Consider the following 24,922-nt stretch of genomic DNA (forward strand, 5'->3'; position numbering starts at 1 on the left):
ATCAAAAGATTATACATCCCTTCCCCACCAAATGTGCCCGGCTTCAAACTGTGATATGGCAACGCCTAAGGCTTTTGAATCCACCTTCCATCAATACTGAATGTTAAAGGAATTTCCTTCCAAGATGAAAATGGGATAATTTAGTAGCCAGGATTTTGTCCCTAAATGGTGGCTACAAGCGCTTCATGATTGCAGAAAGCTATTAGTAGAGAGCACATTGAAGTTTCACTGGTTGATAGGGAGGGTAATATCAAGTGGCTATTCATGACATTTCTTTCCTACCATTTACCTAACCAGATTCATGGTGGCCTTCAGTCATGCCAAAATCTAGCCTTGCATCGGTTGCGTTCTCTTACCACCACTGTCCTAACTCTACGCTGATGCTATAGCTTAGTACCTTCCCGCTGGTGGCTCTGGGCGATTCTTAGATTTTCCCACGGGAGACTTTGCAAGAGCCAATTGAATGGCTTCGTTGGGGAACACTGGACTAGTGCCGACAGAACCAGTGAGAACACGCGGGCCCCATCCTGTGAAGTATAACATGAGTTCCTGTTGTATCCTGGACACTGTGGAGTATGTAGATCTGTGTTATCTCCATGTTATCTCCATGTGCAGAAGCCTCTCCGATGTGTTGTAAGCTTTGTATTGTACAGACCGTCAAGGTGTTTGACCATCTATTTATCAAATGTAGATTGTGTGATTTTATAATCTTACTAGATACAATCAAAACATTCTTCAAACTACTTATAGTTACGTTCCAACATTATGAAAAGCTTTCCAGTCCTTTTCGCCCCCAAGAATGACGGAAGCCCTTTCTTTTTCTCTCTAGTTCTGGCGGTATGGAGAATGGATGGATGTCATCATTGACGACTGCTTACCAACCTATAACAACCAGCTGGTGTTCACGAAATCCTCCCAGCGCAATGAGTTCTGGAGCGCTCTGCTGGAAAAGGCCTATGCAAAGTAAGAGAACCCTCATCCTTCTTTACTCAAAATTTACCTCGTGGCCAGTGTGATAAAGTCACATTAGCACCCTGATTGGGGGGGGGGGTGAGCCAGCCAATCAGGTGGCTAGTAACGCAGACTGAAACTGGTGATATCAGCCCGCGTTCCAAGCCTGATGGCCGGTTCTCCCTGACACCACCGACCCCCCACCACCCTGCATCCCCTTTTATTTGTATTTATCATTCCCTGTTCCTCTGGCAACCCCCCCCCCACTTAACCCATTTGCTCCTTTCTTTCAGCTTTTGAAGGCCGCCATTGGAAAGTGAAGAGTGCATCTGTACTGAGCCACGCCTTCCCTTTCCATGGCAGCCATCTTTGAATAGTATTTTCCTTCTGTGAACAGGACACCACAAGGTGTCCCATTAAACTACTTTTAATTAGCCCCGTCCCAGCCCTAAGTCTAGCCGTAGAGTGGCCTAATGTGGCGTTAAGCACCCATTCCAAGGGCTGGAATGGGTGGTAACATCCCGATGCACTCAGGGCTATAACTCAGGCAGCCGGGCCGTTACCACCCATTCCAGTCCTTGGAATGGGTGCTTAACGCCACATTAAGCCACTCTACGTCTGGATTTATGGCTGCTCTGGGTACCAGGGATGCCCAATGGTGGTGTGAGGAGTGACCAGGAGGTGACGGGGAAGGGGGGGATTTCCTAAAGCCCCCCTCCTAATCCAGATCTCCATTGCATTGAAAGTTGGTGGGGATATGGTGTAAACCTGGCATTGCAGACCTGGGACTGTGATAAGAGACTGCACCGTTGTTTTAGACACAGATTGTTTCTCAGGGCAACCCACCATAACCCCACATCTCCAAATTCATGATGGTGAAACCTCTAGCTCACTAATCCATATTCACGTCCCGAGAGAGTGTGTTACAGTGACAGTGAGGAGTTACAGTAGTTCGGAGACGGAACCTTCAACTTGGGTTCATAAGCTGGCATAACCCTTGATTGTAATAACTGCAAAGGCACAGTAAACCGAAGCAGTTATTTATTCATCTTAGCAGAAGCTGTCGGGGCACCATGCTTGTCCTGCCTGGCCAACATAAAAATGTATGAACATCTTAGGATCTAGAACGTGGAAGGGGAGGGTGGGTATAAAGAGATAAACAAGGGACTAAACGCATCACAACCAAAATAGCAAAACACAGAACCAGACGATAGAATATAAAACCTTGGTCATTCCCGATTACCAGCCCACAAAAATAGAACTCAGATACCCCCATCCCACACACCTGGCTCCCTTTGCAGATGTGCATGAATGTTCAGGCACTTCCGCCTGACTTCAAAATGGCTTTTTGGGGTTCTTTATCCCTCAGTCCAATCATGGAAGGGGAAAAAGTAAGCAAAATGTATTGTGGGACCTAAGGTGGGGGATGGGGGTCACTAATACCCTTGGAAAAAACCAGCAGGAGCACTGGACAGAGCTAATCACAGAGAAGGAGAAGGGGAACAGTTGATCAGAAGGGCAAAGGGGGTAATCGGCCATCCAATAAAATAACCCACTGCTCAGCTATGGGATGGGATGGCAGTGCAGCGAGGGGGGGGGAAGGAGGGGCAACCCCACTCCCCAGCGAGAAATCGGCAATCCTGCTGGTGCTGGATTCTAGATCAGTCCCAGAGTGAGCGAGTGCCTAAGTGTGAGGGTGAGAAATGAGCTATAGAACAGACATGAGCAGACACTAGACTCTGAGGAGGAAAGACCAGAAGCATGGCAGGGGATGTAGCACAGACACCGGGGTGGGACGGGGACGGAGGGGAGAGAGAAAGCGCGCACGAGAGAGAAAAAGTAAGCGATAATCGGACAGGCAGATGCCAGCTTGAGGATATGCCTCAGACCCTGGGGGGAGACCAGATCAAAAAGAGGAGAGGTAACCAGAAGCCTGGTGAGGGCTTCATCGCAGGTACTACCAGGGAACAGAGCTAAAGGAAAAGAGCAAGCTACAAACCGGGCAACGTCTAGATCAGACACTGGCAGGGACCCGACACTGCGAAGCGACCATGGCAAAGGTGCGGCCCGCAGCTGGTGGATGATATCTATGCCAAGAAGGAACCCTTAACAAGGGGGTAGGACATATTTGATGGTAGGAGTGTCACAATGTATTTCCACTACCTCGAGCGGGTAATATATGTCTAGAGGGGACAGAACACAAACTTGTATCGTAAAGCAAGGGCAAAAGTACTTGCTGCCGGTAGGCAAAGCCAAGAATAGGGTAACCAGATTTTAAAAACAAAAACCTGGGTCTGGCCATGGAAATAGAAGTAGGACTAAAGTAAAACTTTAGTCCTAACTCTATGTCGCTGGCCCATTGTGGGGGGCAGGGAGGGGGTGTGCTAACAGGCACACTCCTCTCATTGGAGGAGAGCGCCTTTGAGGGGAAAGGGGAGAAAATGGGGTCGCGAAAAGCCTTTCAAGCTCCCATTCATACAGGAAGAGTTGCGCCGGGACCCGATTTCAGGATTTCGAAATCGGGTCTGGGCAAAAAAAGGGACCGTAGGCAAAACCCCGGACAGGGTTTGTTAAATACAAAAAACCCCAGGATGTCGTGTGATTTCCCGGGACTGTCCTGGGAAAACCCGGACGTTTGGTCACCCTAGCCAAGAAGCAAGTTGCGTGCTATAGCACGGAGCCTGTGTCTTAGATTAGGGAAACCTGAGAGGAAAGTTCATCCCCTTGGTAGACCCTTAAACAATTTTGCATGAACCCATTCTGACACCCTTAGTAATGGTTTTATGTTTTCTGGAGATAGGCCCTCAGGTCAAGTCATCATAAAGACGGACCCCCCTGTACTACAATGAAGTTTCTGCAAAATGTTTGCAACTCTATACTGAAAGAATGCAGTCCCCACCTCATTCGCGTTTTCTGAGACACGCTAAACTGGTTGACGTGACTTTTGCTAGATATTTCAAGCTATATGTCAGGCTTGCTCCTCATCAATCCTTTGGCATTCCCGCACACAATGTCCTGTTAGTCGCCACTGGCTATTTGGGGCTCTCTGTCCCATAATCAACATATGTTTGATTTATTTCACACTCAGTGGTCTATATGGCAAGGTGCTTCTCTTAGCATAACGGGCATGCCCATTACAGGCGTTGAGGTCGAACAGGAGTGTGCGCTGGGCCCACCTTTCTCTGACGAACCAACATCCGGTTGCAGGAGGGCGCGGGTAAGTGGGGAAGCGGTAGGAGCTATGCATGTTGGGGGAGGGGCTCTAATCACCTTGGATGGCGTCACATCCTTTGTGCGGGGAGGGGAATAATGGTGGGTTTGAGGGAGTGAGTGGTTCGGGAGGGGACAGCCCATTATAAAAATTACTAATCACTGGTGAGTGGTTGGAAAATGAAGATAGCACAGTGGTAAGGTAATGGACATTTCTCGTGGTACTAGCCCATGCCAACGAGTCAGTCAAAAGTCGCGCACAGATGGGATGGGGATTAAGTGGCATCCTTATCTAACAATATAATAAAAGGCCAGATGTATGATATGATATGGCATACATGCATGTGTTTGTCCGAAGCAGTCATAGTTTTGCAGAGGGAGCTATTGGCTTAGGATATATAGTGGTCCTACTGTGTTAATGAAAACCTGCCCTGTGGCCCATGTACATGGGCTTCTTCACTAGTTGTCTTTTAATTTGAAACCCTAGGCCTACTGGCATTCATCCACTCTTACTCTGTTACTTTTTATTAAAGGTGTTGAACTGCATTTCGGATTCGTGTGCTCTGCTTGTCCTACACCATAGCAGACACGTTGATCAATGGTTGCAGAATATATGTGCCAAACACATTGAGAGAAAAGTGGTTGACGTTAAGGAGATTCTCTTTGCAGAGAATGGGCACTTAAGAAATTAATTAATGCTACTCAACTTTAAAAATAGAAAACCTTTGGATCAAAACAGGTTAATGTTATTTAGTTTAGATAAAATATTGAACGCTTAAAACACATTGGCAGTGACGCCTGACTGTTGTTTCTGATTGTAGTTAGAATCTGTCATAGATCCCATGGCCCGTGTCACCCTTTGACTGGTATTGTGCCAGGCCAAGAGTATGCGATCTAAAAACAAACTGGAAGAAATACAGCCCCTTAAAAAAGAACTGGCAAAGCCAATATGTTTTGGGTGCCACGTGCCAAGAACCCTCTCGGGTGCCCCATAACCTTTTCGTCCCATGACTGCAGGAGAGCAATAAAGTGTGCACCATTAGAAGTGACAACAATCATTTAATGTGCAGAACACACAACAGGTACACCCTCCTAGCCTAGCAGAACACTGTTCACTCAAGCCTTGGATGTCTGGGACTCTGCGTGTATTACACAAAAGCAAATCCTATCATGAAATCAGTAGGCCAGAAACATACAAAAGGAGGGAATAATGACACATCACTTAGGTGAATGTGCATTCATACACCTGTGTCATCTACCACTATCCAGCCCAATGGATTCTGCTCCACTGGGTCTGTATAGAGCTACACTTACGAACCAAAGACTAAATGTAAAACATCATTTCACAGTTCTTCAAGACAAAGACAATGGAAACGCACTGGGGGGAGCGGTGCCTCCTAAACACAATCGCACCTTTAGACCTAACATTGGCGCAGTACTTGCATGTTTGAATGACTTAAAGAAATGCATTTAGGTTGACTATAAAAAAAAAATTGCAAAATAGATAGGATGACCTGTACAGCTAAAGAGGTAAAGGGCTTGGAACTGGGCCTGGGTGTTTCAACGCTCAAGAAGTTTGCCCTTAACGAAAGAAGGACACAACTTTAGACAATTCATGCAGATAACGATCCTGAATTAGAGAACTATGACGTAGCCGCATCGGTGAACAGCCACATCTCCATAGCAGATTACCACATGAGCACATGAAGATAAGTGCATACCCAGAAGTGCATCCACATCTCTGCACCTGTCTACCTATCGCAAAGAATCTACCCCGCTACCTCCACAAGGCCAACAAGAGCACCTTACTCAAACATGCTTACTGTGCCCATGGTAAAAAGAGCTAGAGCAGGAGGCGCTAGCTTCCCCTACTTTGCTTCCTTACACTGGAATGCCCTACCTACAACTCTTCGAGCTGAGGTATCACTCATGGCCTTCCACAAGGCCATGAAAACCACTCTTCGCTTGATGAACACCGCATTCACCTATGTGACTGCTTACTGCATCTCCTGTTAACCTGCAAAATGTACTTATAACTTGTGGTCAAATGTATTATATTAATGTACAACATGTAAATGCATAACCCACGTGTACCTTCCCTGTAACTAAGTTCCCCTCAAGTAATAGCGCCACAATGCCCAAGGACTGTTTGTGTGCTATACAAATGTAAAACATACATAAATAAATAAATTAATAAATAAATAAATAAATAGATAAATAAATGAGATGATGACCAGGAGGAGGCATCCCTTGGGGAAAGTGCTTGCAGGCATAGGCAGTGAGAGTGAATTGAAGACTCCTTCTAACTTTATTCCAATTAGTAGGTTTGGAAAGGTTTAATGTGCTTGAGATATTTGAGACATTGATAATCGAGGATCTAACTAAAATAGAGGATAAAATCAACAAGGAATCTGTGCACTGTGGTGAACTTGTTAATGGAGGAGGCCGAGCCCTGGGAGACTGCAGTGGTCTAGCCGCTTTGTGTGGTGGATCCCCAGATGTTGGAGGAAGCGGGACCACCTTGGCTCATAACCCCCTCCAAGATGTGTTAATGCTTCGGTCTGCAAATGCGTGCAGTTAAAAATGTTGCTGTGAAGGGACTACAGGTCCCAGCAGGCATTGAACTCAATGAAGCAAAATGAGATGCAGACCCGAATTGCAGATTCGCTAGCGAATGCAGACGCTTACCCATTGGAGTATGCAGACAGTGTCGGAGCGGATCAGCAATTGGGCGTTTAGATGCAGAGGTATTTGTCTCTCATTAAGAGCTTCCCCAGTGGAGTAACACGTTGGAAAAGTGTATTGGCAAAGGAAGAAATCCAAGATGGCAACAAAGCTGCCCGTTACAATTAAAACTCTGGACTACCGTTTATGACAATCCCCCTCATACCTTTTATGAATGGATAACTAATCAAGACCATGAACACCACTTTTAGAATCAAGTAGAAGGCAGCCAATCAGGGAGGAGGAGACCCCTTGCCAGACAGAGAGACCAATCCCAGATAAAGACACTAACACACCCACAGCCCTATGGGTATAAAAGGGGCTTGGAGCGGTTAGTTGGTGTCTTGCTCCCAGGGGAAGCGGATGTATGTGCTGATGCTCCCTTGATAACAAGGGGAGGCTGCTGAAAAGAGGAAGACTGTAGGAAGGAAGTGCAAGCCTGGAGAGGATGGGGGATAGGTGGAGAGTTGCTAAACCTTGGAATCCTTGGGGGGAGGAAGGGTGCCCAGAAGGGGAGAGCTGCGCCTCTCAATTCTTGGTGGAATTGGAAAGCCAGAGCCCAAGGATTTCCAGCAGCAAGCCCGAAGGAGGGGGGACTGATGTCCATGGCAGAAGGGAAAGAGAATTTAATGTGCCGGAAAAGTATCCTGAATGAATTTGCGGGGGGTGGGGAGGGGATACCATTAAAGTCAAGGTCCAGGAAGAACCTGCCTTGAATCATGAACCCAAGGTAAGGGAGGGAACAGTTGTGAATCCTCAAGTCCAAGGTCCAAAAGGGACCGGTCATTAATTCTGAAGTCCAAGATCAACAAGAGGGACTAGTCGGGAAGACCGAGGCCCAGGAGAGGCATCCTGTAAACTCTGAGATAACCAAGTGACCCGTCCATTTTCTTGCATTCGAATAAAACATTTTTTTGATGTTTGTGAATGGCTTGCTTTGGCCAATCCTTGGGACTTGCCTGTAATTGGCATTGGGTAGTCAGGAGACTAACGACTCATTACGATTAGGTTTGAGACTTTTCTCTCCTATGTCATTTGGACCTTACTTTGTAGTCTAGGACATCCATGAGGGGGATAGCACTTGACAGAATATGTTTTGGACATGTTTAATCAAGAGGGGAACCCCAGGAGCACAAATTAATCTCCATTCAGTTCAACCCGCCCTGACACATTCTCAAACTGAAGAGGGACTTCTGAACAAGAGTTCCCCCTAGTTCCTTTAGTCATTTGTCTAAACGGATCCCTAAACCTTAACTGTCTTGATACTCCATAAAGATACTGTTTGAACCTCATGTTGTAATTTTATGTTGTAAAAACCCATAAAATATCACTTTGAAAGAATGAATTGCCATACATTCCCTTTGGGATCAAATACATATTGTCACCAGAAGAATGTCGGAACTCTTGATCTCTGGGAGATGAAGAATATAGAACAGAAGCATGTGATAGTGTTATGAGGTCACTGTTGTCATAAGGATGAAAGGATTTGAAATGCAGATAAAAGACCTAGTTGCGAGTTCGTATGTTATCCTGTGAAGACAAGAGATTTCACAAGGTATCCAACCATGGAATGCATGTTCCTATCTCCTTCCCAAAATGTATACATCATTAAATTCCCAACCAGGAAGACAATGGGGTCATCTACAGGATCAAACATGCGTAAACCTAACAATATATGTCAATACATTTCTGATGCCTTGGGTGACAATTTATCAGAATATGTAAAATATATGTGACGTTTTTACCGAATGAATGAAGCTTATCGGGAAAACATATTTTCTGACAACATTGGATATTCAATAAACAGCAAATAGGCCCGAAAAGGGGGTGGAAACCTTAAAAAGCCTTAAAAACGCTCTAGATTTCGGATCTGATGGCTATATCAGACTCCATGAGATCCTGATCAAAATTATTGAAATCCGCCGCATTAATATTTTCTTTATATATGTGGACCAATTGTACCGACAAAAGAAAAGAAATTGATATGGGATAATGGATCGACCCTTCATATGCCCATTTGATGGTAGGCAGATGGGAAGAAGCATGGGTCGATTACACGATGGAATGTACATAGCTTGTTAGAATGTGGCTAAACAATGTTGGCATTGGACAAGCCTGGGATGGAGGGCTTCAAAATTGACAAATTATGTGAAATATCTTAAATATAATCATATCCAATTTGATATTTGACCCCAAATATAGTACAGAGAATACATTATCTATATCTTAACCGTTAAGGAACATAGTTGCAAATTGGAAACAAGTGTGTGTTAAACCCACTGCATTCAGCTCAACACTTCGTGCTCAAGTTCTCATGCAAGAAATACAGTATTATTGCTAAATATCATAGACCATCACTGCGAAGCCGAAAATACTAGCCCCATTTCACTGCATATATATGTGGGGAATGGGTCAAGTAAATAACAAATATGGGAAGAGCTGCTGGGGGTCCCCCCCCACATATGTATGCAGATAAATGGGGTAAAAGAAAAGAAATTGGCATTTTCAGCTGCGCAGTAATGGGTTCAGTATTTTCACATAGATCGAAAAATACTAAGCAGAATTTACTGTAAGATTAACTTTTGAGGGCGAGAATGAATTGTAGCCTGGAAATGATTTTGAAGCTCTGGCCACAGATATTATGAGTGATTTAGAAAATGAGGATATCCTGGCTGCGGTATCAAAAGAGCATTGAATAAAGCCAATGGGATGGTATGAATGCTCCGTTGGCAGCAAAAGTAAAGGAACAGGTGGAGTATAATCTGTGGTTTATTACTCGATACAGTGCTCAGGAAAAGGTGGGTAACATTATTACAAAGCATTGGAAGATCTTACATTCAGATGAAATGGTGAAAGGAATAAAATCCTCTTTTACATTTAGAAAATGTGCCACTTTGAAAGATTTACTAGTACACAGCTATATGGTAACCATTGTATGGTTTGTAAATATAATCATAACAAGATTACGATCTTTGAGGATACAAGTACAGGGAAAATATAAAACATTGATCAGTTTATTAATTGCGATTCTATTGTATATTTTTTTCAGTATCCATGTTTGAAACTATATGTTGGCAGTACAATTCAATCATTGGAAGAGTATATCAAAGAACATGGAAGAAAAATTTAAAAAAGTACATTTGGACTGTCCATTGGTAGTTCACTAAGCTCAAAATCGGCATAATTAACATTCTTTGGCGCGCAGAAGATGATAGAAATCGGTAAAGCAACATAACCAAAAACAGCAGTTTTGAAGCCACTGGTGTGGATACCAAATATAGAAATCATATTTTAAATAAGAGTTAAGGAAATCGGGAACAAATCTTCAGAAAGACTAAAGAAAAGTTAAACCTTCGCTTGCAAACATTTCATCCGATAGACCTATTATGAGTGAGGGTTTCCATCTGTTCCTGTAAACAATATTAAATAAGATACAAGAAGCTTTAAAAAACGTAGATTGATATCAAGTCAATGTATCTGGCTGGTGGTTAATGTATTGTTTTGTATTTGGGATTTTAACTTGTAGTTTTGTGCACATGATTGAATTTGGTGTGTACTCTATAATGACAGAGCTTTGCTTGGAACCAGAAGCACAGAAGTACAATATAGTAATGCCAATGATAAATGCATGTAAACATTGCATCATCATTTACTGGGACCATTCTTGCATGAAGCAAGTGGTTACAGTTTTTCTTTCCCTCGGAAGGATAAACAGAGTATACAGATTACATATGAATAATATATTATTGAGTGAGATGATGGTGCCCTCAGTGTTTTATTAGGAAATGACTCTTGAAAGCAACACAATACCAAGTACTGATAACTTGACTCTGCTCTAAAATGGCAACCAGGGATGTATCAGCAAATCACATGATGACAACCACAAGCAATGTTGCTCATTTTTATAAATAGATGGGAATCAAATGGTTCCAACTACCCATGAGAAAGCCTGTGGAGCGAGTGGTTGAGTGAAACATGTTGGGTGTGTTGTCACCCCCCTTACTATCAAGCTGGGAGTTGCTCTGCAATTCTTGTATAACTATGTCATGAAGTGACTTTGATGTCCCACTGATTGCCGTCCAAAGTGCTAGGTTTGGCTATGTATATATGAAGTGCTTATGTAACTTTACTGATATCTATATTTTGTTTTTAATTTAGAATAATTGTTTTGGAAATCCTGTTGGTGTTGAGGAATTCCTATATAATGATGATTTACTTCCTCTGTAATTGTGAATCCAGTACTTTTCAGGGACTTATCATTATATTTGTAGTGGTGGTTTTCTTGCTGTGTCTAAAGAAAATGACCTCATTGATACCCACCTCTGCTTCCCGTCCACTCAAGGTTGCATGGGTCCTACGAAGCTCTTAAGGGGGGGAACACCACCGAAGCCATGGAAGACTTCACGGGAGGCGTGACCGAGTTCTACGAGATAAAAGACGCCCCGAAGGACCTGTTCAAGATCATGAGGAAAGCCTTTGAGAGGGGGTCGCTCATGGGCTGCTCCATTGATGTAAGTTCTGCATTATTTATAATACATTGGATGGGTTTGTGGAGTGCACCACGTGCACAGCATCAGAGCTCCTCAACCCTAATCTGTAAAGATGACCAACATTCCTAGGGGGGTCCACCAACAGGCTTTATGATGTTCTGACTGAAAAGCCACAGTATGTGATTTAGTTTGGATTAGTACGTCATCAAAAATATAAGTTTTTTCTTCTAACAGAAAAATTGTTATTGAAACCAGGAGGCAGAATCCTGTTGCATCCTGTAGTACTATTCTTAGAGAGGCACAGCTCCACCCTACTGATGAGATTCAACCAGACCGAAACACGTGTCTGGGGTTGCTGTTGGCACTCTTGTTCAGAGGAGAATTGCCTAGCATTTCGGTACTGGACTGCCCCAGGGCAGGACAAAGACTGATATGTTTGGGATATTTCTTCTCTGTGAAAGATAGTGAGCTAAAGACTCTGGGTAAGGCTCTTGTAACCAGGACTCATGTCTGGCAGAGAGTCTCCCAGGACCCCCCCCTTGTTAATTTGCATATTTAAGTAACTTTGGGTCTCACCCTAAGTTACTAGGGGAATCCAGATGTGGACCCCTTGCTCACTATTCTTAGAGAGGCACAGCTCCACCCTACTGATGAGGTTCAACCAGACCAAAACACGTGTCTGGGGTTGCTGTTGGTACTCTTGTTCAGAGGAGAATTTCCGTAGCATTTCGGTGCTGGACTGCCCCATGGCAGGACAAAGACTGATATGTTTAGGATATTTCTCCTCTGTGAAAGATAGTGAGCTAAAGACTCTGGGTAAGGCTCTTGTAACCAGGACTAATGTCTGGCAGAGGGACTCCCAGGACCCCCCCTTGTTGTTTCGTGTAGTACAGAGAACAGTAATGATACGCCATTTACATTAGTCATATGAGTGAAGATTTGTTTTCCTTTCGAAAATGCAGAATTTAAAACCATATTTCTCTGCAGGATTTTTGTGTATGGCCAGGTACTTGTAGAGCACAACGATCACTCAATACAAGCATCTGGGCGCTAGATACCCTACCGATATGTGGGAGGCATTAGGTATTCTGCACAAACAAGGACATGTTCAGCTTCTTCTGAAAGATAAGGAGTCCAAGGTGCACCTGAAGTCTACGGGAAGTAGATGCCATTCCTGAGCTCCAAAACCTGATCCTGAACGCCTTCCACTTCCGGGTCACTTAGCTCGAGAATCAGGGCAGTGGGGGAATTAAGTGTACTTTTTGCACCAGGTATGAGGCAGGGGGTTGCCCGCCGCGAGGTGAGGTGCAGCAGACGGTGCCGGCTCAGCCACTTATTTGAGAGGGGAGGTGCTGAGCAGGGAGTGTCACTGCCAAGCATGGAAGGGGATGGCCTGGCGGAAGGAGATACGCGAGTGCGAGAGGCCGGGCGGTGGCAAGCTAGCCGGGAGGGTACAAAAGACGGCGATCCTCCACACCACGGAGACTGTTGGGTACATCCAGCTGTGAGTAGAAGGTTGCCTGAAGCGGTACCGGAAGAGATGAAAGAGAGTTTGGTGAGCTGCAGCCCTGAGCCAGAGCGCCCCAAGTCAGGAAAAGATATGGCTAATGAGTGCCTCGCGCAGTGGTAGAAGTGTACTGAAACAAAGTAGTGTAACTGTGGTCTCGGCAGGGGAGAGGGTAGGCAGAAGCATAGTGCACCATGTGACTAGGTGTTGCGGCCGGGGCATTGCAGTAGTCCAAGTGAGTAGTAACAAAGGCTCCTATTACAACTTCACACTTGCACAGGGACACGAATGGACAAATCCTCTGTATAGAATGGTGAATATGGTCATGAAAAGTACAGGAATGGTAAAGAGAAAAAAATAAAAGTAGTGTAACACTGCTCCCGACCGTTCCCGCTCACTTCGATCACTGGCTTCCCGGGGCACAGGGAAGACAGTGCAGGCTCTGCACAAAGATGCCTTATTGCTTATAGCCCAGCTGGTCAGGGATCAGGGTTACGAGCACCTACCATGTAAAAGTGCCCAGCATTTGCTTGGAATCCTCGACCCTGAACAGTGCGTTCGAAGGAGAGCACTAACAGAACTTAGACACAGTGAGGTTGAACGAACCACAAGAACACGTGTTTCTGACGTTATTCTACATGTTAAGCCTGTATGTAAGGAACCACCGAGATGGGCACTGGGCGGCTGTCATTGCTGCTGTGCACAGGGTGCAGTGACCATGTCAAGCAACTGCGCCTAGAAGTCTGGATTTGTTTGTTTCAGAAATGGCTTAGATTTAACAGACTGGTCAAAGTTGTCCCTAAAAATAACAATGTGATATAAGTGGCCAATGGTCCTAAGGAACATGAATGTAGACCAACAAAAGTAGAGGTTTTTGGTTCTTTATTAATGCAAAAGTAACATGTCTTATAAAGTTAAGGTAACAGTCAAGGAACTGGACATCATGAGGCTTCTTCCACCTCATGGCCTTTCTTCCTATTGTTTCGTGGGCAAGGGAAAAGCAGCTCGGAGGTCGCTCCGCAACCTGCTGGGGTATTAGTAGGAGGCTTCCTCTCGCAGGGCTTTACCATCTATCTCTGGTCATGTGTACCCAGCACCATATCCTGAGTGCCCACCGCCATCCACTAGCAGCACTAGAATGGAAGCGAGCCTCTCTGAGGCTCACCACCAACCTCTTGTGGCATTTGAATGAAGCATGGCCTCTGAGAGGCTTACCATCAACTCCCTGTAGGCATTAAACACAGTGTCCCAGAGGCTTACACGTACTCTCTTGGATTGGTCAGTTGCTTGACTAGTTCTCCCAGGCATACACCTAGCCTATTGGCTTGAACGTCAGCTGGAACAGTAGCAGCAGAGGCTATTGGCCAGTTTCAGGTCCGAACAACACCTGAACCGTATCAGCTGTGTCTGCATCACCTTTTGGCGGGTCTGTAACTTGATGGGATCCAGCAGTCCATCCCCCCTTAGCTCTGCATGGTCGCCGCTGATCAAGCGGTAACCTGCTCTCTATAGCTCTCAGATGTGCGCAAATTGATATACCCATCATGACCTCCCTTGATTCGGTGTAATGATTGGCCTGGCGGCTTCCAGCCTGACCTTCCTTCCCATCACTCTTTGCTCTGGGCCCCACCACCTGGCATTGGTCAAAAAGGCTTGCCCGGCCATTTTGGGTTTTACCAGACACAATATGAAGAGCAATCTAGGTCTGATAACCGAAGGAGAGGATTCAAGGTGATAAATGCGGAGCCAAAACAAGGGGAAAATATGTGCTAGGTGATGGGGAGAAAACCATGTAGACGATCCAATACTCCATAGACCATAATGGCCCATTAATGAGAGACTGAAGGAGAAACATGGGTGCAGGTTCTAGACGATTTGCAGAAGAAAGAGTTCAAAAGGAATTGTTCCCTTCAGCTTCCTGCTCTCCTGCTGGCCAACTAGAACTCTGCCAGGGTCCACTCAAAGTCAACATCACTGGAAAGACCTTTGATATGGTACGCAGCATCCTGTCTCCCAGAATCCTCTCCCTTCTTGTGTACATTTTTTCTGTTCCTTATACCCACCTCTTATTTCAGTTGTTCTAATACCGGCATGCTCTGGTTTCCTTTTCAGAGGTGGTGTCACAGGTGCCCTCAAACTGAAACACTGAGGGTACAGGCATGGCTCAGTCTTCACGTGATACCGTCACGCCATCCTGATCGCTTAATCCCTTGGGTTACTTTCATAGAGTGTTCTTTAACAAACTTTGAAGTTGTTCGTTTAACGATGATGTCCTCCAATAAACGAGGAGAGCTGCTCCGCCATTGCTTAGCAACGATCTGTTTACATCTCTGAGGGTTTCGTCTTGATGATGACTAGTGATCGAAGCCTACGGAATCTATGGTCTACTAGTCCTTATCACTTGAGATCACTCTGAACACTTGGATGCCCTTCTACACTTCAAATCCATCACTGTAGGTCTAGGGTCTATCAGCGCCAAGTCATGGTACGAGCGTAGCTCCATTCAACAGATGCAGATTTAAAGAGTAGACTTGGCAAATTTGTAAAGGCCTTTTTTTGTGGGGTTTAGTTGCCACCTATGGAACCAGGTGACCTCTGCTCGAATTCCCACTTTCCCATTTCGCCAAATTCTGTGACTGAGGCCAAATCATGAGATCCCCGTGGCCTCACTTGCTGGTATCTAGTCATTGCATCGAATTCCAAAGCATCGAATGCCATAGCATAGAAAAAAAAGCATCTAAAAAAAAAGCATCAAATGCATTTTTTTTTAAGGTAAAGGATTTATTTTCATTATAACGTGTTTTAAAAGGTTAACAAAGGGGGGCTGGGAGGACCCCCCATTAAAAAATGTGAAAAAAAATAATTTGATGCTTTCTTTTAGATGCATTTTTTTCGATGGCAAGGCATTCGATGCTTTGGAATTCGATGCAATGACTATAAACCCTCACTGCCATTAACTTGCAAAATTGGAATCACTAAAAACACTCTAAGCCCCAGGCGGGGTGTTTTTTCCCAAATATTTGCCTAGGTGTTATACAAATATATAAGGCAAATGTACCTTGCCTTCGAGAACATTATGTATTCGGACGTCATTAGGACACATAATGGGGGCGCCCTCCTATGATGTCACTATATTTTTTTAGAATACAATACACCATCATTCGGTTTCAGCAGGGAATCGTAATGTTATTATTTAAAGAGGTAGCACAACCTAAGTGACTGAATTGCTTAAGTGGTCAACAGATCATCCCACCTAAATCCCTATTAACCCCCCACCCCACTCAATTTGTATCCCAAAAATACATGTTCCTCATCGATTGACACTACTGCACTAACGCTGAAATATTACGCTGCCTTCCAGTAAATGTTTGCATCCATTTGCATCGTGTATGGAAACAGTTCTATAAAACAAAGAAAAATGATAGACCTTTAAGGCATGGAATGGGTTAGGTCTGGGGTATGGATCAAGTGGCTTATGGGAGTTGTAGTCCAAAACATCAGGCGAACCAAAGGTTGTAGACCCTTGGTTATGGGCCATATGAAAAGCATTATCTTTTCAATAGTGCAAGGCTTGTATTATTTGTACATATTTTCCTTCCCACCCACTTCGTTTTGTATGAATTCCCCAATATTGTGAAGTTCTGCTCTTTCTCTATTCCGCTTTGCCTCTCTTTATATTGACAGCTAAACAGTAACTCTTCCCTGTATTTTAATCCTTCTTCACTGGCTGTTTTTCTCCTCTTTTCCTAATTCGCAACCCCAGGAGAATATGGGGAGCTCCTGTGGCACTGTGCCTCAGAATGATTTGGAAGCAAAAATTGCTCAATTAATCGAGAGTGTGAGTGACCCACTGAAAGCCCCAGACTCGGGCAGCAAGGGGGCCGATGACCACCCACCCTGGGTTTGTATGCTTGACACTGGCCTGGACTGTATGCCTTGACTTGCGTGTGTGGCTCGGCTAGACCTACAGAAGTACATTGCCTGCTGTGTTTGCTTGTTCACTTTTGTTCATGGCCGTCTGAAATTGCATGTGTCAGCATGCTGTAGGAATACGCCATTCTAGGACCCTCAACGCAAGCAAAAATATGTCCGCTGTTTACCCATTCCTTTAGCTGGATTACGCGTGCTTGCTCAGTCTTGGTGTTCAGATAAGGTCCTAAGAGGTTAGGGGGACAGAGAAAAATCGGGGAGAGAAGGTGGCTGACTGAATGCTTGGATGGCAACAGCAGGAGGGCAGATTTAGGGAAGAAACCGAAGCTACAGCCGTGCAGCCGCCTGCATTCCTAGCCCAAGCCTGTAGCTGTGGGAGTGGCTAACTGAATGGAGAATGAAGGGGATGCCGCGTCCATAGCTGTTACTCTGAAGTGTTTTCAAGGTGTCACTAATTCCTTGGCCAGTTTACTCCCGTCTGTACATGAACAATGTCTTCTATAGTTTAGAAGAAGTAAACACAATTGTAGCCAACATGTTTCTTGTTTTCATGCTTAAAGGCTTTAAGTTAGTTGTATTAAAATGAACAATGGATTTGTTATTTCGGCTGGTGATCTGTTATATCTATCTAGCTACATGTTTGTAGTGTGAATCAGTTTTATTCGCGTACATTTGCCACCACCTAGTGGTTCGATGTGGAAGGTACAGTTTGGTTTTCTGAAGGTTGAACTTCATGTGAATAGAGTTAGGCTGGACCTGCCAGGATGCTCGCCTGGAGAAGCAGCCTGTACAGTTCTGAAGTGTAAGTAATACGTCACACACTTAAGGCCTATTTGCTTCACCAGATGCCCTCTGGTTGCTGGATGAGTCTCTTCCTTATTAGATCTTGTCAATCCCATTTTTGCACCACTACTTCTGCTTTTAAATAAGTGAGGAACATTTAGCAGTTTTTCCTGGTTTCATTGTGACAGAGACCAGCTAAAGTTTACACTTGATCCACTCCATTCTGTTTGTATATTGTCTTGGTGACTATTTCAATGAGGTAAGGGCTCACATCTGACATGGGTCTGGCCTGCTCTTCACAATTTTGAAAACTGGGAGATTTTAGGCTGAAATTGGCATGCATGGGCAGTACCTAGGCATGGGGGTGACCACACCTTGCGTATGGTGGCTACACCGTGCATGAGAAGCAACAGCTTGCATTGGGTGGTATTTCTTAAGCACGTGAGGATGCACTTGTCAGATGATGGCAGTCAGCACCTGCAGATGTGAGGCTGCACCTTCCATATGGTGGCCAAACAAGGGATAAGAGGCATTCACAGGCCTTAAGCAATAGAACCCGAGCGTCGGCCCCGGGGCATTACCTGGGATGGTAATGCCCCCGACGCAAGGGTTCTATTGCTATTAGTACCCCGGCCCGCAAAAATTGCGTGACCGGGGCACTAAAAGCTTTTTTTTTTTTTGTCCCGAAACGCTGCAGCGTTTCGGGAGAAAAAAAAACAAAAAGAAAATGGCCGCCGCCCGTTTTCCCTTTCCATGGTGGCCATCGGGAGCGGACGCGCTGGGAACACAAGTGTTCCCAGCGCGTCCGCTCCTGAAAAAGGATAAAAAGAAGGTAAGTGGGGTTGGGAGGGCGGGAGTGGGACGGGAAAAAAAAATAATAGTACCTGCGTCCCCGGCGGGGGACGAGGGAAGCCTCCAGCTGTGTGGAGGCACGGAGCGGGGATGGCCCCGCTCGAGTCTCCACACGGCTGGAGGCTTCCCTCGTCCCCCGCCGGGGACGTAGGACCAAGAAGGTAAGTTGGGGGGGCGAGTGGGTGGGAGGGAAGGGATTTAAAAAAAAAAAGACTTACCCGAGTCCCCGGCGGGGGGCGAAGGCAGCCTCTCAGCTGCAGGGAGGCTCGGAGCGGGGATGGCCCCGCTTCGAGCCTCCTCATTGGCTGAGGGGCTGCCATGCCCCCCGCCGGGGACAAAGGCCGTGGAATCCCGACAGAGGGATTCCCGGCCGGGTAGGGACCTGGCGAGAGCCAATCAGAATGCTTGTTGCATTCTGCTTCGTTCTCGCCGGGTTACTTATTGCCATTAGATGTCATTTCTAGAGAAAAGAGTCTATGCTTGCCACATGAAAGAAGTGACTGGACACTTCCGGCTGCTCCTTACATGTTATGGCAGACCTACCAAGTGAGCCTATAAAATACATAAGATTGCCCTTTCTCCATATAGGCGGTCAAACGGTGCATTTTATGGCAGCACCTGGGCATGTGTGGCTGGTACAACGTCCTTTCATCGCGGGATGTTTTTTCACAAGTTTTTTTACTGAAAGTCTTTTAATAAAAAAACCCATTAAATTATTTTAGGGGGGTTAGCAAATCATATATATGGGATGCAGGTGTTTGGGAATAGATAAACTCAAAAGGAATGACGTGTTGGGGCGGGAACCCCTCCTCCCCCCAAAAAAATCAGATGGTTTTTTTTCTGTAAAAGAGCAGCGAAAAAACATCCCGCGATGAAATGGCATGGAACCGTGTGGGACTATACCTGCCGCGTCAGGATATTACTACCATAGGATGCCAGTAACAGTCCATATGCAGCTATATCGGCAAAGGAAGTGAGTGAACCTGGCATATGTGGTTCAGCTGGTTGTACCCCATCGTAGCATGAACCCTCCCCTGGCATATCAATGCAGCACCCTTGATAGCTAAATACACCTTTGGCTGCTTTAGAAACTATATCTTATTTAATTGCAAGCTTATTTAAGTTTATATCAAGGAAATAACCTTCTGGTGCATGATGCACAGCCGGTATATAATGTAGAGTAACAATGTGGCGTTAAGCCCCTGCTCCAAGGGCTGGAACGGCAGGGGGGAGGCTGAGGGGGGGGGATTAAGGACATTAGCACCCAGGGCTACCAAATTAGTAACTCAGGGTGCTAAAAAAAAAAGTATTTTCAGTCATTGAAACGTCCCGTTCAATGACTGAAACTACTGTCTAAAGATGGCCGCCATGGAAAGAGAAGACGGGCCCGTCTGCAGCCATAAACCAAGACATCGTGTGGGATATTCCACTCTCTAGGCTCAGGATATTTCCTGTAATGTAACTGGGTTCTCCACACATGTTGATCAATATGAGGTCGGCATCCGTGCCAAAAAACAACTATTTTAAAATTCTACCAATAAAAATGTGACGTATACAAACCTTGTGAATGCCAGCTGCAAATACTCGGTCCAAATGAAATATGTCCCTATTACAAAGTTCATTCGACTACACCACTACCCCACCAGGCTCACTATAACTCAATCATAGGTGAGCTTCCTCATATTTAAAGCGACTGCTCTAGTAGTGTGAGTTAAGATTTAATTTGTAGTGTGAAGGACTTTGTATTATGAAAATGCTTCATTTAGACTGAGTGTTTGTACTCAAATGTTGACATTCCCAATGTACGTGCATAACCCTGTAAAGAAAAATGTTTCCTCACTTATTTACTCTTTGTTTGCGTGTACTTGTGTATTCTCTATGTAAAACCTTTTGAGCCTTAGGCGTGGATGCTGAAGGGGTTGTGTTGCATGTACATACCGTGTTTGCATGTTTAGATCTTATATCTGATCCATATGTGTTTGTTGTTCCATATGTTTGAGTCTATCAACATCCCTTGAATATATGTTGGTGTAGTCATATGTCACATGCATGTTGGTGGCATGTCATCTCTTAATCCGCAGTTGCATGATGTGGCCTAGTGTGATTGACGATATATTGTTTGGGGGTGTATGTTGTGTGAGCGGTATGTTGTTCATTGTTGGCTGTATGTCTGCCCTTTCCTTATATGCTTGCATGTTGGAATGCTGTGCAGTTGTGTTAACACTAGCCAAATGGTGCTGCTTGCCTGAACACCAGTAGAAAGTGATGCATCTAAAACACCAGCTTGATTCCTGGTAAAATACAAGACTTAAGATGATGCTTTGGGCACGTGGGTTCTAGGATATGTGATTGGTCTGCCCTACTTCTGGATCACTGTAAATGTGGCTACACGGCCATCTACAGAGGGATCAGGTTCTTTGATATGGTTCTGCCTGTTTTCTCACTACCTTTCTATTTTTAGAAACTACACAAGTATTAGGTGGCGATACATCTGATCTGCTCTAGGCGCTGCGTCATTAGTCACTCATGCATTCATTGGTCGATTCTTTCATATGGAGAAACATTTCAGAATAGTGGCCCTTGCTTGCCAAGTTCCTGTGTATTGCCAATGCCTATGTGTTTGGCATGCAATGGGTTCTTAATGGATTTATTCCATGGATTGTCTGGTTAGTTCCAGCCAGGTCTGAGGATGGACTTTCAATCCAGTCAGGTTTTCAGAAAGGACAACCAATGGCCAGATGATCGCCACTTAAAGCCATGAATTGCAAAGTCTTTTCATGCCCATTGATCAGGGATATACAGTTGACCTGACTTCATTTTACTATTGAGTGGGTCCAGCACCCTCGCCCTATGGCATTCGGACCCTTATCGTAGCGACTGATCTAGCGGGGCCTCTTGCATGAGGAATGCACAGTCAGGCACTAAAGAAGTACCATATAAGCCCCGGTCCTTACACCGCTGTATCTTTCTCGTTCTTCTGCTTCAGTCTCTGGTTCCGGCGCAGTTTGAAACCCGCATGGCGAGTGGTCTCGTGAAAGGCCATGCCTATTCCGTCACAGGAGTGGAAGAGGTACGTCTGGATTTCTGGTATTTTTTTCTCCCCATCATCTTTTCATTGAGAGAACATGATCAACCCTAACTTTGACTTAATACACGAAATGCTGCCACCTCTTTAGAGATACACGAGCAGACAAAAGGTACACATTAATTTATGTTCAAATGAATATTCATCACCAATCATTTTTTGTCATGAATTTCTTGAAAACTAATACAAATTTTACAACGATATAACTAATCTCATTTTGAAATACTCGTTTTCCCCTTTCTCTACATGTACCCCCAAAAAGACGCCTTTCAAAGGGGACAAAGTGAAGCTGGTTCGACTCCGGAACCCTTGGGGGCAGATTGAATGGAACGGATCATGGGGCGATTCGTAAGTTGAGGGTCACTTTGAGTCTCTGTTCGGTGTGGGGTACTCTTTTACACTACTAAGAGGTTTGAATACTATGTTCTGTTGCAGAGTGGGGTAATGACAGCGCTGCTTTGATCTGCCTTGATTCGAACTGTGGTTTAAATACTTTAATGTAAATTGAAGGCGTTCAACCACTTTTAACCTTCTGGAGAAGAAACACCGGTAGAAGATTCTTCTTGCCTTTAGGATTGCATTAAAAAAAATCCTCTCCCCATATTTATGAAGGCTGGTGAGTGCTGCAACCAATACTCTGCAATGGTCATGGGTTATACAGTCACATACAGCAGGTTTCATAGACTCCACAAGGGGAGCAGCAATTTGGGGGAATCCTGTCAGAGGCAGAGCTGTAATAATGGCATGCGGGTGTGAGCTCAAATGTCCTAAACTGTTTCTATTGCATAAAACTCCTGAGTTTCTTTGCTTTTATTTCGGACTGGTTTATTGACCTTCTTCCCTAATGAGACCTCATCAAAGTCACACTCCGTCCCCGAGTGATGCATTTTCTTGGACTTCCTGGATATTGGGGCTCACTATGGAACCATAGCATCTCCCCTGACCACAAGCAAACTTCCAAGGAATGCGGTTTAGACCGAGGAGTGTCACTAGATGTTCCAAGAACGGAATGTTGCCATGCGCCAAGCACCAGTGCTGAAAGCACTGTACTAGAGACTGCAATTAACATATCTGTCTTGGCGGGGATGTAGTGTGGTCCCAAATGGATGAGAAGAGCAGGTAACACCCTGTAGAATACATCCACTGCCCTCTCACGGAGCAAAAACAGAGGTGGGGCGCTGTTGAAGAAAGAATGCTTTGGGATTGTTTGGGCCCAAAGGTGCTTTAGACACCACCTGGCAGTGTCTATATTCAAGATCCAAATCGATCATTCTCCTTTAAAGTGTCTTATTTCCATGAATGCAGAGAATCTCGAGTTGCTCAGGTTTTTCATCAACCTTCAAGCGCTGGACTTCACCATTGAGCACAAGGCAGCTGCTCGTCTTGTGAATTCAGAATCATTGGCTCTTGTGCATATTCGGGGCCTTGACCTCCTACACCAATTCCTCCCAGCTCCTGTCTATCCACAGCACTTTGCATCTGCACACCCTCCACTCTGGAGACACACACTTACACCTCCCGCGGAACAGTCCGTCTAGCACTCTGCATTGCTAACACATCATCCATGGCTCACCCACGGGCACGTACCCCCTCTTCCCGCTTCCTTTCTGCATTTGCACTTGCACGTTCTGAATACTCACAGGCATAGTAGGTTTGTTCCTCCTCCCTCTTCTCTCTCTGATCTTAAATATTGTGATGTAATGTACTTCCCACTCTCCCTCCATGCCTGCTCTGTGGGCGCTTTGAAACAGCATGTTCTTAACGTAAAAGCGCCTAACAAGCAAACAGTAAATAAATAAATAAATAAATGCCACTATTCCATCCTCCTTGCTTGGGTCTCCTTCCAACATCCTTCGTCCTCAGCCTGCCTTGGACCAACCTGACCTCCTCAGACCTTTTACTCTTTTATATCTAAGGGGTTGCTCTTCTGCTTCACAGGTGTGTTCTTGCACTACCCTCACCTCCCTCTCACTTGTGACCACCTCCTCCTCTGCAGTGATTTCTAACGTCTCCTCTGATGCGGCTTCCTTCTCCTCTGATGCTACCTCCTCCTCGGTTGTTCCCAGCACTTCTTCCTCTCTGCCCATCACCACCTCCACTGTTGTTACCAGCACCTCCCCCTCCACTGCTAGACCCACTGCCTCCACCCCGATACCACCCCTCCACTGTGTACACCCTCCCTCACCTCAGCACCCCCTTATCACACCTCGGCACTCTTCCACTATCCTTGACAACCTACACTGAGGGGCTGGAGCTGTGTGCTGGTATGCAGTTTTCTCCTACCCCTGGGTGGGACTGTTTGTGAGGTTTTGTTGCACCTGTGGTTGCGTAATTGTGTGAGGATTAATGCTGGTTGTTGTCTTGAGCTGTACCAAAACTATAGCCGGCCCTGGCCGTCCCTGGTGCTGCCTGTCCTGAGGGGAGGTCCCCTGTGCTTGCAGCTTGTGAATTAGATTCTGGAAACACACTGGTTATGTGTATGCTCTGTAAACTCGTTTTTTTCTACTTTCATACTGTGTACTTAATGAAATGGACTCCCTGCTGCGAGAATCTGCTGCCCGGGGACTATTTTCCTGGGTCTTTGCTTCTGGCAATAGAGTCTCAATGTTCGGGAAGTCGCAGCTTTGTAATATTGTATCCCTGGGGATTTGGGGTTCACCACAGGCTCCCGCAAACTCTGTGAAACAGCTTTGATGTACTGTGTGAAGCTAAAACTGTATGTTAATGCATGCTACTATTGTTGAGTGAAGAGAACGGATTTTCCCTAAAGGGACATGTATCTTTCTATGCCGTGGTTTTGGGTCTGCTCAGTGAGATCTTCGGGCACTGTTGTTGGGTGGGAGTACAGTACTACTGCCCTGGGTGGTTTTTCTGTGCCTTTTCTCTGGGTTGCGCAAAGAGAGGCATGCACAAGGGCAAGGATCCCCTGCTATACCACTCCGGGGCCCATCAAATACTGGCTCAAGGAGGCACCTAGCCCTTGTGGCCCCTAAAGCCGGACAGGGGAGATCCTGCTTCACAGCCAAGAGTTGACAGAATTGCTCAACCTGTGCCACCTCTAGGCCAGCTATGGAAAGATTAAGGAACCGGTTTGGCTAGGTTTAGGAAGGTGCCCGCACAGCCTGAACACATTTGCAGAGTGAACTGATGTCTTCAGGCTATCTGCACAAGGAGCCCTATTGTATTTGTTTGTTCTCCATGGCGGTGGCATGTGGACATGGCGAACCACATGCTTCATTTTCACATTTAGGGTCTGTGCCAATACGTCTGCGGAGGTGCTACGTATTCTCAGAACTGAATGCTAATGGGCCTCATTACGAGCATGGCGGTAGCCGTGCCTGTATGGCAGGCACGGCTACTGCCATGCTCGCTACCGGCATCGCCTCCCGC

The 24,922-nt window shown here is 45.4% G+C and overlaps 1 protein-coding gene across 1 annotated transcript in view; it reads left to right on the top strand.

Moving 5' to 3' along the window:
* CAPN3 (calpain 3) overlaps nt 1–24,922 on the top strand; it is a 338,459-nt gene that overhangs the window by 169,767 nt on the left and 143,770 nt on the right. Inside the window, exons 4-8 of the mRNA XM_069638824.1 lie at nt 830–963; nt 11,228–11,396; nt 16,646–16,783; nt 21,434–21,517; nt 21,795–21,880. Of these exons, the coding sequence (XP_069494925.1) occupies nt 830–963; nt 11,228–11,396; nt 16,646–16,783; nt 21,434–21,517; nt 21,795–21,880 (611 nt within the window). The remainder of the gene's footprint in view (nt 1–829; nt 964–11,227; nt 11,397–16,645; nt 16,784–21,433; nt 21,518–21,794; nt 21,881–24,922) is intronic.

The sequence above is a fragment of the Ambystoma mexicanum genome, chromosome 14, assembly GCF_040938575.1.
Source record: "Ambystoma mexicanum isolate Mex_15411 chromosome 14, UKY_AmexF1_1, whole genome shotgun sequence".
Taxonomy (NCBI): domain Eukaryota; kingdom Metazoa; phylum Chordata; class Amphibia; order Caudata; family Ambystomatidae; genus Ambystoma; species Ambystoma mexicanum.